Raw genomic sequence first — 17,625 nt, 5'->3', positions numbered from 1 at the left:
CTGGCCACACCAGGACATTCACTTTTTTGTCCTTTATTGACTGTGTGGTCCATTTTGCTGTGTGCTTCAGGTCGTTGTCGTGTTGAAAGGTGAACATTCTGCCCATCTTTAACTTTCTGGCAGAGGGTAGCAGGTTTTCCTCCAGAATTTGACGGTACTTTGCCCCATCTATTTTTCCTTCTACCCTAATGAGAGCCCCAGGCCCCCCACAATAGGATGCTGCCCCCTCCATGCTTTACTGTAGGTATGGTGTGTTGCGAATGGTGGGCTGCATTGCTGTACCGTTTGGTGTTGAGGCCAAATAGTTTGATTTTGGTCTCCTCTGACCAGAAGACCTTTTTCCACTTGGCATCAGAATCTTCAAGGTGCATTCTGGGAAAGCTCAAACGAGCCGCAATGTGGCTTTTCTTGAGAAGTACGACCCTCCTGAATAAACCACCATTGTGGAGCGCTTGTGAAATTGTTGTCACCTGCACACCATTAATGACCACTCTGTGCCATCAAATCCTGTAACTCCTTCAAAGTGGCCATTGACCTCTCGGTCGCCTCTCCTACCAGTTTCCTCCTTACTCTTCCATCCAGTTTGGAGGATCCAGGGAGGGTCCTAGTAGTAAAAAATAGTTGCTGCCACTTTATGATGGACTTTACTGAGCTTCTGTGGGTTTGATAAAACCTTTGAGATTTGTTTGTCTCCATCTCCTGCCTTCCGTCCACAACTCTAACCCTGAGATCTTTTCAAAGTGACTTTTCACCCACAAGTCCGTTGTTTGCTGTCAGTTGCTCTACCAAGCAAGGGAATGAATGGACCAGGAGCAGCTTCACTAATCACACTCCTTACAACTGATCACCGGTGGGAGGAAGACAGTAACCGCAATGAGAATGGTGGGCACTGATACCTGATTGAGTTGGGGGGGGGTCCTTTATTAATCTCAGGATTTATTATTTTTGGATTTTTTATAATTCTTCTGAACTGCAACTGTAATATCTTTCACTTGGATGTTACAGATTGCATTAAGTAAGTAAAGCTGGAAAAAATATTACTTTATGTGTTTTCATTTAAGGCTGTAAAACAAACAAATGGGAATATTTCAAAGGTTTTTTTTTCTGTACCCACTGTAAATGCAACTTAATAATAATAATAATAATAATATTTCCATTAAAGTTGGATTTGTTCTCCTTTGTATGGTGCCTTTTGATCTCTCTTATGTTCTTCTCCAGGGCTTCCTGAATCTAAACTGGTCTCGTTTTGCAAGAGTCCTTCTTACTCGGTCCATTGCCATCACACCAACCTTGCTGGTTGCCATCTTCCAGGATGTTGAACACCTGACTGGCATGAATGACTTTCTCAATGTGCTGCAGAGCATGCAGGTAACCCATGCTTGAGGGGTCCTTAGCTCATCTTTGCTGGACCATTAACTTTTACTTCCTAGCACTAAGTGTTCCTCTGTTTTCACAGCTGCCGTTTGCGTTGATCCCAATTCTCACTTTCACCAGTCTTGGGTCCATTATGGATGACTTTGCCAACTCGCTGTGAGTATCTGATTGTCACCAGTTGTTCAGTTACTCTTTTGACAAGTGCGTGAGTGCTGCTGGCTCACAGTAAGCTCTTGATGTTAGACTGCAGTATACCGCCCCCTGCAGGTGGTCCCAGTGAAGCCAGTGGATAGTTACGCATACCTTCTGCTTGTTTGTTTTTTGTTTTTTTTTTTATAGACGAGCCCCTGTCTGGCGGTATTCTCTGTCTGCGGTGTTATCTGGTGATCTGTCTGTAGTCGGTCATCTGTTTTTGGGTCAAATACCTCAGGGATTTGGTCTTAAAATGTTGTATGAACTTTGTGCTGGTCTAATGGAGTGTGACCACTAATAATTCTTTGATAATAATAATAATCATTAATTCTTTGCATTTATATAGCGCTTTTCTCAGTACTCAAAGCGCTCGGCGATTGCAGGTTAAGGGCCTTGCTTAAGGGCCCAACAGAGCAGAGTCCCTTTTGGCATTTACAGGATTCGAACCAGCAACCTTCCGATTGCCAGTGCAGATCCCCAGCCTCAGAGCCACCACTCCGCCTAACACTAGGGGGCATCTTTGACACATCCACGCAGACAACAGTCCTGGGTTTGTCCAGTAAAAGTGTCTTCTAAGTGTACAGTGTCTTCTAACTCAATCCAGTCACAATTACAATTCTTTTCCTCCTCCTCCTCCCAAACGAGTTTTGTCCACCTCATTTGGTCTCCAACTTACCTGGGGAGAGGCAGGGAGAAACTCTTTATGTTGGACCCAGGAGTACTTTAGGTTCCTGAACAGTGCACTGTGACGGTGTGGGTTGGCTACACTCTTCCGGGTCCTTCCGTGAGCCTCTAAAACCCGCCACCATCTGTAATGTAACCAAGTTATAGCCAAGCAAATTAGGACACACACACACAGGAAGGCGTGGGTGCATAAAGTGATTGTGTTTTTATTAAAAATCAATCAAAAAGTGTTCAATGGTGCAGTGCTCAAAAAATCTTCATCTTCTTCTTTCGGCTGCTCCTGTTAGGGGTTGCCACAGCGGATCATCTTCTTCCATATTGTCCTGTCTTCTGCATCTTGCCCTGTTAAACCCATCACCTGCGTGTCCTCTCTCTTATCACATCCATAAACCTCCTGTTAGGCCCTCCTCTTCCCTGGCAGCTCTATCCTTAGCACCCTTCTCTCATTATACCCAGCATCTCTCCAAACTAACGCAATCTCGCCTCTCTGACTTTGTCTCTCAACCATCCAACCTGAGCTGACCCTCTAATGTCCTCATTTCTAATTCTATCCATCCTCGTCACACCCAATGCAAATCTTAGCATCTTTAACTCTGCCACCTCCAGCTCTGTCTCCTGTGCCACCGTCTCCAGCCCATATAACATAGCTGGTCTCACTACCATCCTGTAGACCTTCCCTGTCACTCTTCTTGTTACCTGTCTGTCACCAATCACTCCTGACACTCTTCTCCACTCACTCCCCTCTGCCTGCACTCTCTTCTTCACTTCTCTTCCACAATCCCCGTTACTCTGAACTTTTGATCCCAAGTATTTAAACTCATCCACTCAAAAATCTTCATCAATAAGTAAATAATCCATAAAAACAGTTGAATTTATGCGTCTGGAAGGAGCCATCAAAAGATGGCGGTCATAAAGGTATGGATATGATCAGCAACAATACTCGGGTAGGCTGTGGCATTTAACCAATGCTTAGTTGGTACAAAGGAGCCCAAAGTGTGCCAAGAAAATCCTCCCACACCATTACACCACCAGCCTGATCTGTTGATACAAGGTAAGATGGATCCCTGCTATCAAGTCATTGACCTCGCCATCCGAAAGTCACAGCAGAAATCAAGACTCATCAGATCAGGCCACATTTTTCCAGTCTTGTATTGCCCAGTTTTGGTGAGCCAGGTGCATTGTAGCCTCTGTTCTTAGCTGACAGAAGTGTCACCCAGTGCGGTCTCCTGCTGCTGTAGCCCATCTGATTCAAAGTCTGACGTGTTGTGTGTTCAGAGATTCTCTCCTGCACCCTATTTGGGTTGTAATGAGTGTTAAATTTTGTTCTTGTTGCCTTCCTATCCGCTCAGACCAGTATGGCCATTCTCTGACCTCTGGCATCAACAGAGAACTGCAGCGCGCTGGATATTTTCCCTTTTTCAGACCATTCTCTGTAAACTCTACAGATGGCTGTGTGTGAAAATCCAAGTAGATGAGCAGTTTGTGAAATACTCGGACTAGCCCGTCTGGCACCAACAGCCATGCCACGTTCAAAGTCACGTCAATCCCCTTTTTTTCCCCTATTATGATGCTCAGTTTGAACTTCAGCAGGTCGTCTTGGCAAAGTCTACATGCCTAAATGCATTGAGTTTCTGCCATGTGATTGGCTGATCAGATATTGGTGTTAACAAGCAGTTGAACAGGTGTACCCAATAAAGTAAGTTTATATTATAACTTGCTTTGTTAGTCACTGCGGATAAAGGCTGTCTGCTAAATTAATGATAATCAGAAGATCTATTGATCTTGGCCACTAGGTGGCAGCATTGAAACACTATAAACATTGGTTATGGCCAGTAGGCCTTAATATGAAAGTGGGATCTTGGCGATTTTCTTTGCAATCCTGAGAGTTTAGTGAATGTTGGACATCAAGGTGGACTTGAATTCAGGAAGAACCTTCTGAAGTGGCCAATTGAAAAGTTAGTAAATCGTGTGCAAGCCTTTTTTTCCTTAAACCACACTTCACGTCCTCTGTCACAGCTTGTCATCCTGATGTCAATGGACAGACAGCGTTGAAGGTTTTATTTTAGAATTTATCGAGTGTCTCTCAGTTGTGCTCAAATTCATGACCTCTTTCCCCCTATCAAGTCATTTTTCTTGGGCTTGTGGTTTGTACTTTTATTTATCCGTCTTCATCTTTCTGCTACTGTGGACTCCCTTAGTAGAAGTAGCCCATGTTCTGAACTGTAGTTAAGTCTGATGCACCATCAGGGTTAGCACCGGTAGAATCGGCATGCATCTCTTTATCTCGGACATACATATCGTTGTGCTGAGGCCACCTCAAAAGCCTGGTGTTTCTGGCCTCCTTGTTATGCTGAAAACAAAATTTGTCGGCTGCAGTGTGGATGGTATGGCGCCATAGTGGTTGACTTCTCCAGAGGTATGGTTTGAAATGCTTGCCTGGCTGCTGTTTTTCCATGTGTACTTTCTCCCTAAGTCTTCATATGAGCTTCTCTCATGTTTACAAACTCACACACACAGTTTTATATTGGAATGTTCTACACAAATATGCCCTGTGATGAACTGTTGTCTTCAGTAGCATGGGTTCTGCCTTGTACCTCATGCCAGCTTGACCAGATCAAGGTAATTTTGGTTCAGCATTGTTAAACTTGTGTTTAATTCTCTGCCATTTCATTTTTAGTTTAAATTTATGAAATTTTGACAGTTTCCATTTTAGTTTATTATTGTTTTTGATGACACATTATGATGTCACATTATGCAGCATATAGTCATGGTGCATGTAAGCCTTGCCGACTGCAGTTGCTGATCACATCGCTGGACCATGTCTGTTTACACAACTGATAATTTACTGAGTGCTACCCTTCCAGCCCCGTTTTGCCCACCGAATGACAGAGCTGGCATTGTATGAAGAATAAACAGGTACGGAAAATTCACCCCAAATATCTTCTCCTTTCTTTTCTTTTTTTTTTCTTCCCCATTCGGTTGTAGTAAGCAAAACATGAGACATCAGACAGAAGAGCTTCACTTGCGTTTGTGAGCTCCTTGTTTCTCATTGCTGAATTCTATGTATTGTACTACATTCATTACTTGTGAGCTGTCGTGCACACAAGACGAGAATCAAACCGGTCTGTGCGAGTCGTGGACTTGTTGCAGTGAGTCACTGGGTATGTCACATGCTACTGGGCACTGTGAAGTTTTATATTGTTGGTTAATTTGTTGTTTAGTTAAGTTTAACCACTTTATCGATTGTAACCTATGGTGGTAAATTTATTATTATTACATCTCTTCACGTGTGGCAGTCGACTTTTGTTACCTGTCCTATTACACTTCCTGAACAAACGGGCCTCAGCCTAATGTTACATCGATTATGTTTACCTCATTTGTAAGTCATTTTGGATAAAAACGTCTGCCAAGCAAACAAATGTAGATGTCACATTACACGATTGGATTCATGAAGGAGTGGGATGCCAGCTGCCTCTAACTCACTTAATATTTTATAAATAAATGACTAGCACTGAAAATTGTTGGAAAAATCATGTTTTGTGACAAGGCCATTTACCTCAGTTAAGTTTTATTCTTAGAGGATCGTTTTAGTTTCGTTTTCATTTTTAGCAACGAAGATTGAAAAGTATGCAGATCTGCCGATAAAAGGGTCAGCGAGGCTTTTTCCCTCCAGCAATCTTGTGGATGTTTTATAAACGTGTGTCACTCTGGTGGTGGCAGTATCCATCTGTTTAAGGAACAGGCTCTGTGCTTCAATACTTCAACAGCTCTTGGCATTTGAAATTTTATAGTAACTGAAGAACTTCAGTAAATCGGGGAGGATAGTCGCTTTGAAGACCCACACAAAACCACTCCAGAAATTTCTTTCATCCCACTGAAATGCATCATTTTTAGTAAGTACTAGGGGGTTTCGCCCCCTGCTCACTTCGCTTACCAACCCCTACACGCCGTTGTGAAGAGGGGGGCTGAACGCATGCCAAGGAGACGCGGCCACTCCTCTGAAATCCCCTATTAAACGGTGAAACAATGGGAAATATACATAATTTTTTTTTTTACCTCTTCTTTGTTCGATCAACTGGTGGCTTGCTGCTGCCGTGCCACATGATCGGCATCTCGTGCAGCGCTTCAAATGTTTAAAAGCCTGTACAGCCTTTTGTCTCATTGCCTTGTCTGTCTTCTCTCCCAGACATCCTCAAACACTATTCAATCTCTTTTCACTGTTCCGTTATTTCACCAAGTAATATTTTCCGTTTGTTTGCGCTAATGCGATCTTTACTATCATTTGTTTTTTAGACTTTCAAATTTTCCTACTTCCGTTATCTCTAACCTGCTCTGCATGTGTATCATGGGACTTGCTTCCAAAGGTTGAAAGTGTCTCTCTTCAAAAGATCACGACTCGCTGCAGGAAAAAAAATCTCGTCTTGTTCCAAGATTTTTATCTATACTAATAAAAGGCAAAGCCCTCACTCACTGACTCGTCACTAATTCTTCATCTTCCCGTGTAGGTAGACGGCTGAAATTTGGCAGGCTCATTCCTTACAGCTTACTTACAAAAGTTAAGCAGGTTTCATTTTGAAATTCTACACAAAACGGTCATAACGGTCTTATTTATGGACCCATCTTCACGAAATTTGGTAGGGGCTTCCCTGCGCTAACCAAAACCGATGTACGTACTTATTTCGGTGGTATGACACCACTGTCAGCCGCCATATTGAACTTTCCAACGTCACTAATTCTCCAACTTCCCATGTAGGTAGAAGGCTGAAATTTGGCAGGCTCATTCCTTACATTTTACTTACAAAAGTTAAGCAGGTTTCATTTCGAAATTCTACACGTAACGGTCATAACGGTTGACAAAGTTCGCCATGTTGAACTTTCTTATTTATGGCCCCATCTTTTTTTATTTTTTCTCCAGCCGTCTGGAGTTTTTTTTGTTTTTTCTGTCCCCCCTGGCCATTGAACCTTACTCTTATTCGATGTTAATGTTGATTTATTTTTTATAATTATGTCTTTCATTTTTCTATTCTTTAATATGTAAAGCACTTTGAGCTACTGTTTTGTATGAAAATGTGCTATATAAATAAATGTTGTTGTTGTTGTTGTTATCTTCATGAAATTTGGTAGGCGGCTTCACTGCGCTAACAGAAACCAATGTACGTACTTACTTCGGTGGTATGATGCCACTATCGGCCGCCATATTGAACTTTTCAACGGTCTTTGTTACTTATGGGCCCATCTTCAAGAAATTTGGTACGCGTGTTCCCAACGCTAACTGAATCCTACTTACATTCATATATACGTCCATAGCCTGCAGCTCGGTCACCATGTGAGGCGGTGTTGGGTCCCCCATCCCAACGCCTCCCACGTTGTTGGCTGCCTGCCTATATAAGGCCGTCCGTCGCTCCGGTCTCTACATTCCCTTCCTTGCTTTGCCACGGGATTCACGTCTCCCTGCTGATAACTACAGCCTTTTTATTTAATCCACGGCTTCTCCGCTGTTTTATTGTTCATTTATTACGATTATAGTTATTGTGTAGGTATTTTAGACTTACTTTACATTGTTCAGGTACACATTTCCTTTATCGTTCCAACCGTACCCCCATTAACATGTCTATCGAGGTGATCACCATCGATCAAAGAACTGTCACTTACTGAGCGGTTTCCATGCCCGGAGATGGCACCTACCTTTTCCATTCTCTGTGTTACATATTGCACGGCCATATCAGGCTCACTCTTGATATCCATTGTGTCTTATGTATTGAATGACTGGGACAGGTTCAAGGTGTGGACTGATGACGTACAGGAGATAATTAGACTACACAGGAGCACTAGAAGAGTGAAATGCTTAAGCCCTTCACCTGTGGTTCTCCATGTGAGTTGATGGCCGCCACTGAATTGTTCGGTTGTCGCTTTCAAGTGTACCGGAATGGCCAAATATTTTACACCTTTCGACAACTGCCAATGCCTCTTAAACATCTTAGATTCACAGGTGACGGTTTCAGTAGTGGACACTTGATGTTTATGAATGTTTAAGCTCTCAAAAGCTGGATGTGAAGTTATCGATGAAACCGGTTGTGTGCTTACAACGCTTGACAGATGGCGAATGTCACTTCAGCACAACAAGTCCTGCAAATACTTTCGTCATTGAAACAAACCATGAAACTCAAATCAATTATGACAGCAGCAATCCAAGCTGTGAGATTTGAAACAAGATTAATGTTCACATGGCCAACTGTACGTTACATGCTCAAGAGTAAGCTCAGCGCACAGCTTGGTCATATTACAACCGGAGGGCTGAACTGACAACGTGGTATACAAAGAGATCCTTAACAAATAATTATTGGTATATTTTCCCTCAGTTTAAAAAGGATTAATTTTCTTCTTAATAAAAATTTTAAGGCAGTACTTTGCCGCTGCGAAGCACGGGTATTTTGCTAGTTTTATAATAAAGAGAAATTCAGAGATGATAAACAGTGTAGTTTTTCATGTGTGTCATATTTTAGGTAAAAACTATCAAACTAACAGAAGTAATTAGCAAAGAATTTGTTTACAAATGATTCATACATTTTAGAATTTCCGTGTAACTTATTAAGCTCTCTTTCATTCGTATGTATGTATGTATGTATTTGTGTGTATTATATATGTTACAGTCAAAACCCCAATTGGCTGGCCGTTTCGCATTTTGGCCGCGAGGTGTGGCCAAAGTCTGAATTACTAGAAATGACCAGCGTATATGCTACTTTGGCCAGCCATTTCGCGAAGTGGCGAGAACTTCCTGGCCAAAATCCGATGCACTGATGTAAGACTGTCCGCTCAAGGTGCGAAGATGCTTGAAAACTTTCAGATGCAGATTCAGAAGTGAGTTTTCCATTCTGCATGAGAAACTGCTCAAGGCGGGTCTTGTTCAGAAAGTGGATGCCACTTGAGACGGCCTTCCCCTCGCCCAAACACTAACCTTAAGGTCAATAAAATAGGTCCCTGATGTTAAGTCACTATTTTAGGGCTAAAATGATAACAGAAATGTGAAACCTGCTTATATACCTAATCTTAATTATTGTGAAACAATCAAGTGACATCCGCTTTCTGAACAAGAGCCGCCAAGGCTACACTCGATGCAATTCAATTGCACTACTAAGTGCGCAACAAATCGCTGCTCATGCCTTTTTACTTCCGACTTTGGCTGATTGCCCCATGCCATTTCGCAAACTGGCTGGCCAAATCCTGAAATCGAGGAAAAGATTGGACATTTGCCGGTCAATTTTACAGCGACATTGGCCATTTCCTGATTTGGCTGGACACTTCTTGCTTTGGCCGATTTTTGGGTTTTGGCCATACATACATATATATAGCAGTAATGGCGTACTGCTATAACGATAACGTGCAGTGAATCCACTTGACTTGAGCCTTCCTAATTTTCATCCTCTTTCTCTGTCTCTGTTTATCATTCGTTTGCTCAGAGGTTGATGCGCTTGCTGCGCTTGCTGCTTTCTGAGCAGCTCTTCTTTTCTCCACCCTAGCGGCCTGCTTCTTCTCTACTTTTGTCGGCATCTTTTCACATTAAAACTGATGAAGCCAGTGTTTGTGTTGCAATTACTTAGTACGTTTTCTTTAATTGTTCACTTAAGCTGGCCCTTTAGTCTTCAAACAGCCTCAAGAATGATTTAAGATATGAAGAGGTAGGGGAAGTGACGGTGAAAGAGGTAGGGAATGAGAACGGCGCCCATACGCATGCGCTGCACTGCTCCCGCTGCCGATAGTTGATTCTACAATAAAATAAAATGAAAAGAGGAATAACCTTGGAGGTCAATCATCACCCTGAAAGAGGATAGTAGACGTCACATAGTATATGTGTACCAAATTTTAGGTCAATCGGTCAAATGGTTTGCGAGCGACAGGTGATTTTAAAATCCTGGCAAGACAATAACAGTAGCATATCCTCTTTAATAAAACCCCTGTGTGCATCCAGGTGTCCGTGTGTGTGTGTCTTCTGGTGGACGCCCGCCCTTGCGCATGACACCATGGACGCACACACACTGGAAGCTGGGCACACAGTGAATGGCCTTCCCACGGCCGCGCATGATAAGGAATAAAGGACACACACTGGAAGCTGGACACCCAGTGAATGGCCTTCCCACGGCCGCGCATGATAAGGAATAAAGGACACCATTGCTGGGGAGAGTGCTGATTGGATAGTCGCAGCTGCGCACATAAAGTCCGTTGCTGGGGAGACGCCACACATACAATAATCGGCTGGGGACACTCTGCTGATTGCCCACTGTTGTGACAAAAAATTAGTCATATTACGGACATCCAAGCCAGTATTACTGTCAGAGAAAATTACAGGCATTTTACGGAAATACAAACCAATATTACTGCGAGAGGAAATTAAAGACACACAATACAGTGATGCATATTACAGCCAGATACAGGCCAGTATTGCTGTAAGAGAAAATATTACAGACGTATCTACTAACAACATGCCACACAAACAAAAAAGGACACGTCAAGTAGAACAAAAGACACAGACAATCAAATCCTAAATAAGCAACATCTCCTGGAAGAACAGTCAGCTCAACAAGTAAACATCAACAAAAGAAAGGCTGAAAGACAAAGAAAAATACGAGCAAATAAATCGATTGAAGAAAAAGAAAATGAGCGTCAGAAAAACGCTAAAAGAGAGAGAGACTCAGAGGAGCAAACCTTACAGAAAGTTGCCATTTTCTTTCCAGATCCAGTATTCAGCCGCGGTCAGTTATATGTTGCATTATCAAGAGTTAGAAGTTTTCCAGATGTTGTTGTCCAGGCTGTAGATGGTCCTGAACAAGGCAAACTGTTGCCAAACTCAGACAGAATATTTACAAGAAATGTTGTCTATAATGAAATTGTATAGAAAAGTTTCATGAGGTAAAAAAAAAATAGAAAATTTTACCTAAATATCTTCTTGAGATATTGTGTCTTACAGATTGTTACAAAGTTTTACACTAAGGCAAAATTAATTATACTTACTGTATTGTCATATACGTTTCTATTTTATTTTTATTATTATTTTACTTTAGGCAAAAATATTTTTGACAAGAAACAGAATGAGGTCAAGTTCCCTTGCCATTTAATATAGACTGTTCCTACTAATGTTTATGCACTACTGTTCTAGCGCCCATTATTGTAACGGCTTAATGTCTAGTATATATATGAAGATATGAGGTGTGATCAAAACATACTGTGAATGTTTTAAAAAAGATAAAAGATTTACAACTACTAGTCACCCTTAAAATACTCTCCTCCACTTCGAATGCACTTATCCCAACACTCCTGCCACTTTGCGAAGCAGTTCTGGACATTTTCTTTCGAGGGTGTCTTTAGTTGGGCTGTATTGGCTGCCTGGGCGTCCTCAGTGGATTGAAATTGTTAGCCTTTCACGGTCATTTTTCAATTTAGGGAACAGCCAGAAGTTGCACGGTGCCAGATTCGGCGAATAAGGTGGATGCAGGCACAGCGTAATGTTTTTACTCAACAGAAATTGTCGTACTAGAAGGGATGTATGATGAGGAGCGTTGTCCTGATGAAGAATGAAACTGTTTCAACGTTTTCCTCGGTTATTAATGTTGAAGGACGTCCTGATCTTTTCTCGTCTTCAACCGAGTCAGATCCATTACGAAATTGATCAAACCACTTGTAAACGGGCTTAATTGTCGGTGCAGTGTCACCATAAAACGATTTTAACATCTGATGGGTTTCCTGAGCTTTTTGCAATTTGAAACAAAATTTCATGTTAATGCGTTGCGCGATGTCCATTATTAATGACAAACTTGAAAGACACACAACAGTGGCTGACAAACGACTGACAGTATCAAACAAGTTGAAACTGGTCATAAACTCGGCTCTAGCATGGACCTGTCAAAACTGGCATTGAAGTGTTTTACGTTGCTTTTGCATCAACATTCACCATACTTTTTAATCACACCTCGTATGTGTATGTATGTATATATGTGTATATATATATCTATATCTATATCTATATCTATATCTATATCTATATCTATATCTATATCTATATCTATATCTATATCTATAGATAGAGATATATATATATATAGATAGAGATATATAGAGATATCTATATATATATATATATATATATACTGTGTATATATAGATATATATATACTGTGTATATATCTATATATCTATCTATCTATATATCTATATATCTATATATATATATATATATATATAGATAGAGATATATAGAGATATCTATATATATATATACTGTGTATATATAGATATAGATATATATAGAGATATCTATATATATAGATATATAGATATATATATAGATATATAGATATATATATAGATATATAGATAGATATATAGATATATATATCTATATATACACAGTTTATATATATATATATATCTATATATACACAGTATATATATATATATATATATATATATATATATATATATATAGAGATAGAGATAGAGATAGAGATAGATATATATATATAGATATATATACACAGTATATATATATATATATATAGATATCTCTATATATCTCTATCTATATATATATATAGATAGATATATATATATCTCTCACCTTTCTTGTGTATTACAGACAGGAGGAAAAGTAAAAGGGATACCGTTTTGCCGATGTGCTCGCCTTGCTTATGTATTAGCAGCTAAGCGAATGACTCTTTCTTCTGAGGTTTCATTTTGCCGCCGTGCCCTCACCCCGACTCCACCTCTCACTTCCGGGCCGGACAGACACACACACTTCCACACATAGACGTTTATATATAAGATACTGGGGGCTCTGCCCCTTTCTCGTTTTGCTCACCAGCCATTTTGCGTCTCTGATGCTTGCATATGTAGTTTTCACTTTCACCAAACAACAAATCTTTTAATTCTCACGGATACGCCTCTTCATTGGGAAGTATCACTACTTATCCCTGATAGCAACATGAATTAGACGATCATACTAGTCTCCGACTTAAAGTTTAAAGCTGATCAATATCTACATACAGTGGAACCTCGGTTCACGACCATAATTCGTTCCAAAACTCTGGTCGTAAACCGATTTGGTCGTGAACCGAAGCAATTTCCCCCATAGGATTGTATGTAAATACAATTAATCCGTTCCAGACCATACAAACTGTATGTAAATGTATATTTTTTTTACGTTTTTAAGCACAAATATAGTTAAAAACCATAGAATGCACAGCGTAATAGTAAACTAAATGTAAAAACATTAAATAACACTGAGAAAACCTTGAACAACAGAGAAACTAACACTGAGAGAGTTTGCGCTATAGCGCTACCAACTGCTGGCTAAAATCACTTTTTTTAATGAGTTTTAAGCACAGGGGAAAAAAATGAACATTTGAAAAAATCTGTAATTTAATAAACCACCAAGAAAAATAACATTGCAACAATGCACGGTATGAACCGATCGCTGGAAACAGAAGTGAAAACAAAATCAAGCCCTGTACATTCTTTAACTGCCTTCCTACCTTAATGCGTCCAGCTCTCTCGTGCTGCCTGTGTGTCTGCTCGTCTCTCTCGCGCTGCCTTTGTATGTGTGTGTGTGTGTGTGTGTGTGTGCGCGTGTGCTCTCTCTCGTGCTCTGCCTGTGTGTGCGCGCACACGTCTGTCTCTCTCTCGCACTGCCTGTGTTTGTGTGTGTCGCACTCTCTCACTCTCTCTCTTGCTCGCTGCACAGGAAATGCACAGGGAGAGACTGAACATGTACAAACCGAAAGGGAAACTGGCTTGTTCATATACCAAGTGTGTGGTCGTGAACCGAGGCAAAGGTTTGGCGAACGTTTTGGTCGTAAACAGAGTTGTACATGTACCGAGACGTTCGTGAACCAAGGTTCCACTGTACTTCTGTCATATCGCCTATGTCCATATATTCAATCTTTTTTTGCCGTTCTGTTATTTCACTGAGTATTAATTTCCATGTGTTTGCGCTAATGCAATCTTTACTGTCAGTTTTTTGAGACTTTCGAATTTTACTACTTTCATAATCTCTAACCTGCTCTTCATGTGTATCATGCCAATGTTTTTGAACCTCATTACGACGTTCTACTTTATTGCTCTACTCTTTGTCCTTTATTTCCGACCCTGCTTGGAGCTGAGAGTGCAAGAACTGTGTCAGACAATAGCATTCACACAAATGAGAACTGATTGGACCGTGGGCGGGGTTGCAAATGTTTGAGAGGAGGGCGGGACTTGTCGAAATCTCTTGGCAAAAAGTCTCATCTCGCGGGACCTAAAATTGTCTCTTAGAAAGTCTTGTCTCAGGATGTCCTTTTATAATAGAGATATATATATATTGTCAAAGAAAAGACAAAGAGCCACAAAAAGGTATGGGGCCTGCCTCCCGTATACTTGAACCTGGCTGCAAAATGTTTAAATTGATTGTATAGTTGTGTACAGATTGGAATCTAAAACAGAACTGACTGGGTGAGGTTTAAGATGGTGGTTTTTAAAGTAAGGCAGAGGAAATGAGGTAATCGGGACCGGAATTGACGTCATTGAGGCCAAGCGGAATTTCCTGTAATTGGTCTGCAGTGGAAAGAGAGAGAGGATTAGTGCACCTTGCCACCTTCTGGTCCGGCATGGAATTACCCTCATTTGAGCCCTTTAGCTGCCTCCCATGTGCATTGTGTGTGACAAGTCCAAAGCCATCGGGTCTTTGTGAATCCAAGAAAAGGGCATTGGCGTTGGCATGTAGGGATCCTTTCCGATGAACAAGCGAAAACTTTTTGAGTTCAGGAGTACAAGTCCTCCGATGGCAGTTTTTTTGACCAAATTTGTAGCTGCATTGTAGCTGTTCCAAATTACCAAAGTTGTGCAGCTTTTAGTTTGATTCATAGGGCAGTTCTGGCAATAGTGTGACGTGTCTTCAAGTAATTCCCCAGAGCAAATATCTTTGTTTTAAAACTTTTAGTAAAATTTCAAAGCCAGACAATTCACACAAAAATAGAGAAAGAAAATTTTAAAGAGTTATCTTGTTTTATTTTGTTTTCATTTGATCCTACAGTCGTACTTCAAGTGCGTTAAGCGCGGTCAGAAAACTACATGCCAACGTTCTATTTCCAAACCTGTCGAACAGTCCATATTAGCAGTGAGACTATTCCTTAACTGGCTTAATTAACCCTTAAAGCGTCTCATACTTTGGGGTGGTTAATGCACCACCTGGACGACAAATACTTTTTTGCTGCATTATTTAAGTCAACGTCACAATTCACCAAGAAAAAGTGAAATTTTAATGCAACACACATTTTTTTCATGCAAAGAGCATCACAATTACTGCAGCACTGATCATTTTGCACACTGCTAATGAACTGTAAAAACTGTAAACTAAAACTACTGGAACAATATGTATGAGGTGCAACTGACACCATTGATGAAATTCAGTAAATCAACTGCGCTTGAACTGGCTGCACACAGGCGCCAATGCTGATGCTGGCAGGCTAGTCTAGTGTAGTGGCTCAATCCCAGGGACAGTGATGCGGTTTCATTAGGGGGTGCCAGTGGTCATGAGCTGGCTGCTCAACGAATGGATGGCATGGACTGATCAGATCTGGTGTGCTGGCAAATTGCACTGGGAACCGACTATACAGTGCATCCAGAAAGTATCCACAGCGCATCACTTTTTCCACATTTTGTTATGTTACAGCCTTATTCCAAAATGTTTCAAATTCATTTTTTCCTCAGAATTCTACACACAACACCCCATAATGACAACGTGAAAAAAGTTTACTTGAGGTTTTTGCAAATATATTAAAAATAAAAAAACTGAGAAAGCACATGTACATAAGTATTCGCAGCCTTTGCCATGAAGCTCCAAATTGAGCTCGGGTGCCTCCTGTTTCCCCTGATCATCTTTGAGATGTTTCTGCAGCTTCATTGGAGTCCACCTGTGGTCAATTCAGTTGACTGGACATGATTTGGAAAGGCACACACCTGTCTATAGAAGGTCCCACAGTTGACAGTTCATGTCAGAGCACAAACCAAGCATGAAGTCAAAGGAATTGTCTGTAGACCTCCGACACAGGATTGTCTCGAGGTACAAATCTGGGGAAGGTTACAGAAAAATGTCTGCTGCTTTGAAGGTCCCAATGAGCACAGTGGCCTCCATCATCTGTAAGTGGAAGAAGTTCGAAAACACCAGGACTCTTCCTAGAGCTGGCCAGCCATCTAAACTGAGCGATCGGGGGAGAAGGGCCTTAGTCAGGGAGGTGACAAAGAACCCGATGGTCACTCTGTCAGAGCTCCAGAGGTCCTCTGTGGAAAGAGGAGAACCTTCCAGAAGGACAACCATCTCTGCAGCAATCCACCAATCAGGCCTGTATGGTAGAGTGGCCAGACGGAAGCCACTCCTTAGTAAAAGGCACATGGCAGCCCGCCTGGAGTTTGCCAAAAGGCACCTGAAGGACTCTCAGACCATGAGAAACAAAATTCTCTGGTCTGATGAGACAAAGATTGAACTCTTTGGTGTGAATGCCAGGCGTCATGTTTGGAGGAAACCAGGCACTGCTCATCACCAGGCAAATACCATCCCTACAGTGAAGCATGGTGGTGGCAGCATCATGCTGTGGGGGGCAGGAACTGGGAGACTAGTCAGGATAAAGGGAAAGATGACTGCAGCAAAGTACAGAGACATCCTGGATGAAAACCTGCTCCAGAGTGCTCTTGACCTCAGACTGGGGGACGGTTCATCTTTCAGCAGGACAACGACCCTAAGCACACAGCCAAGATATCAAAGGAGTGGCTTCAGGACAACTCTGTGAATGTCCTTGAGTGGCCCAGCCAGAGCAGAGCCAGACTTGAATCCGATTGAACATCTCTGGAGAGATCTTAAAATGGCTGTGCACGACGCTTCCCATCCAACCTGATGGAGCTTGAGAGGTGCTGCAAAGAGGAATGGGCGAAACTGGCCAAGGATAGGTGTGCCAAGCTTGTGGCATCATATTCAAAAAGACTTGAGGCTGGAATTACTGCCAAAGGTGCATCGACAAAGTATTGAGCAAAGGCTGTGAATACTTATGGACATAGGATTTCTCAGTTTTTTTTGTTTTTAATAAATTTGCAAAACCTCAAGTAAACTTTTTTCATGTTGTCATTATGGGGTGTTGTGTGTAGAATTCTGAGGGAAAAAATGAATTTAATCCATTTTGGAATAAGGCTGTAACATCACAAAATGTGGAAAAAGTGATGACGCGCTGGGAATACTTTCTGGATGCACTGTAGCAGCGGTTTAAGGGTTAACACTCTATTTTACAGGTATAGCAAAGAAAGTTCAATTTCATGTTAACTTACAGGGTACAAAAGACTATACCGTATTCTAAGTAGCTA

The 17,625-nt window shown here is 41.3% G+C and overlaps 1 protein-coding gene across 2 annotated transcripts in view; it reads left to right on the top strand.

Annotated features, from left to right (window-relative positions):
* Positions 1-17,625, top strand: part of slc11a2 (solute carrier family 11 member 2) — a 51,694-nt gene that overhangs the window by 12,299 nt on the left and 21,770 nt on the right. For both annotated transcript variants that reach the window (XM_039746640.1, XM_039746641.1), the window contains exons 13-14: positions 1,219-1,368; positions 1,457-1,530. In XM_039746640.1, coding sequence (XP_039602574.1) covers positions 1,219-1,368; positions 1,457-1,530 — 224 coding nt within the window. The remainder of the gene's footprint in view (positions 1-1,218; positions 1,369-1,456; positions 1,531-17,625) is intronic.

This window comes from Polypterus senegalus, chromosome 3 (genome assembly GCF_016835505.1).
Source record: "Polypterus senegalus isolate Bchr_013 chromosome 3, ASM1683550v1, whole genome shotgun sequence".
NCBI classification, from domain to species: Eukaryota; Metazoa; Chordata; class Cladistia; order Polypteriformes; family Polypteridae; genus Polypterus; species Polypterus senegalus.
This window is presented reverse-complemented; position numbering and strand designations above follow the sequence as displayed.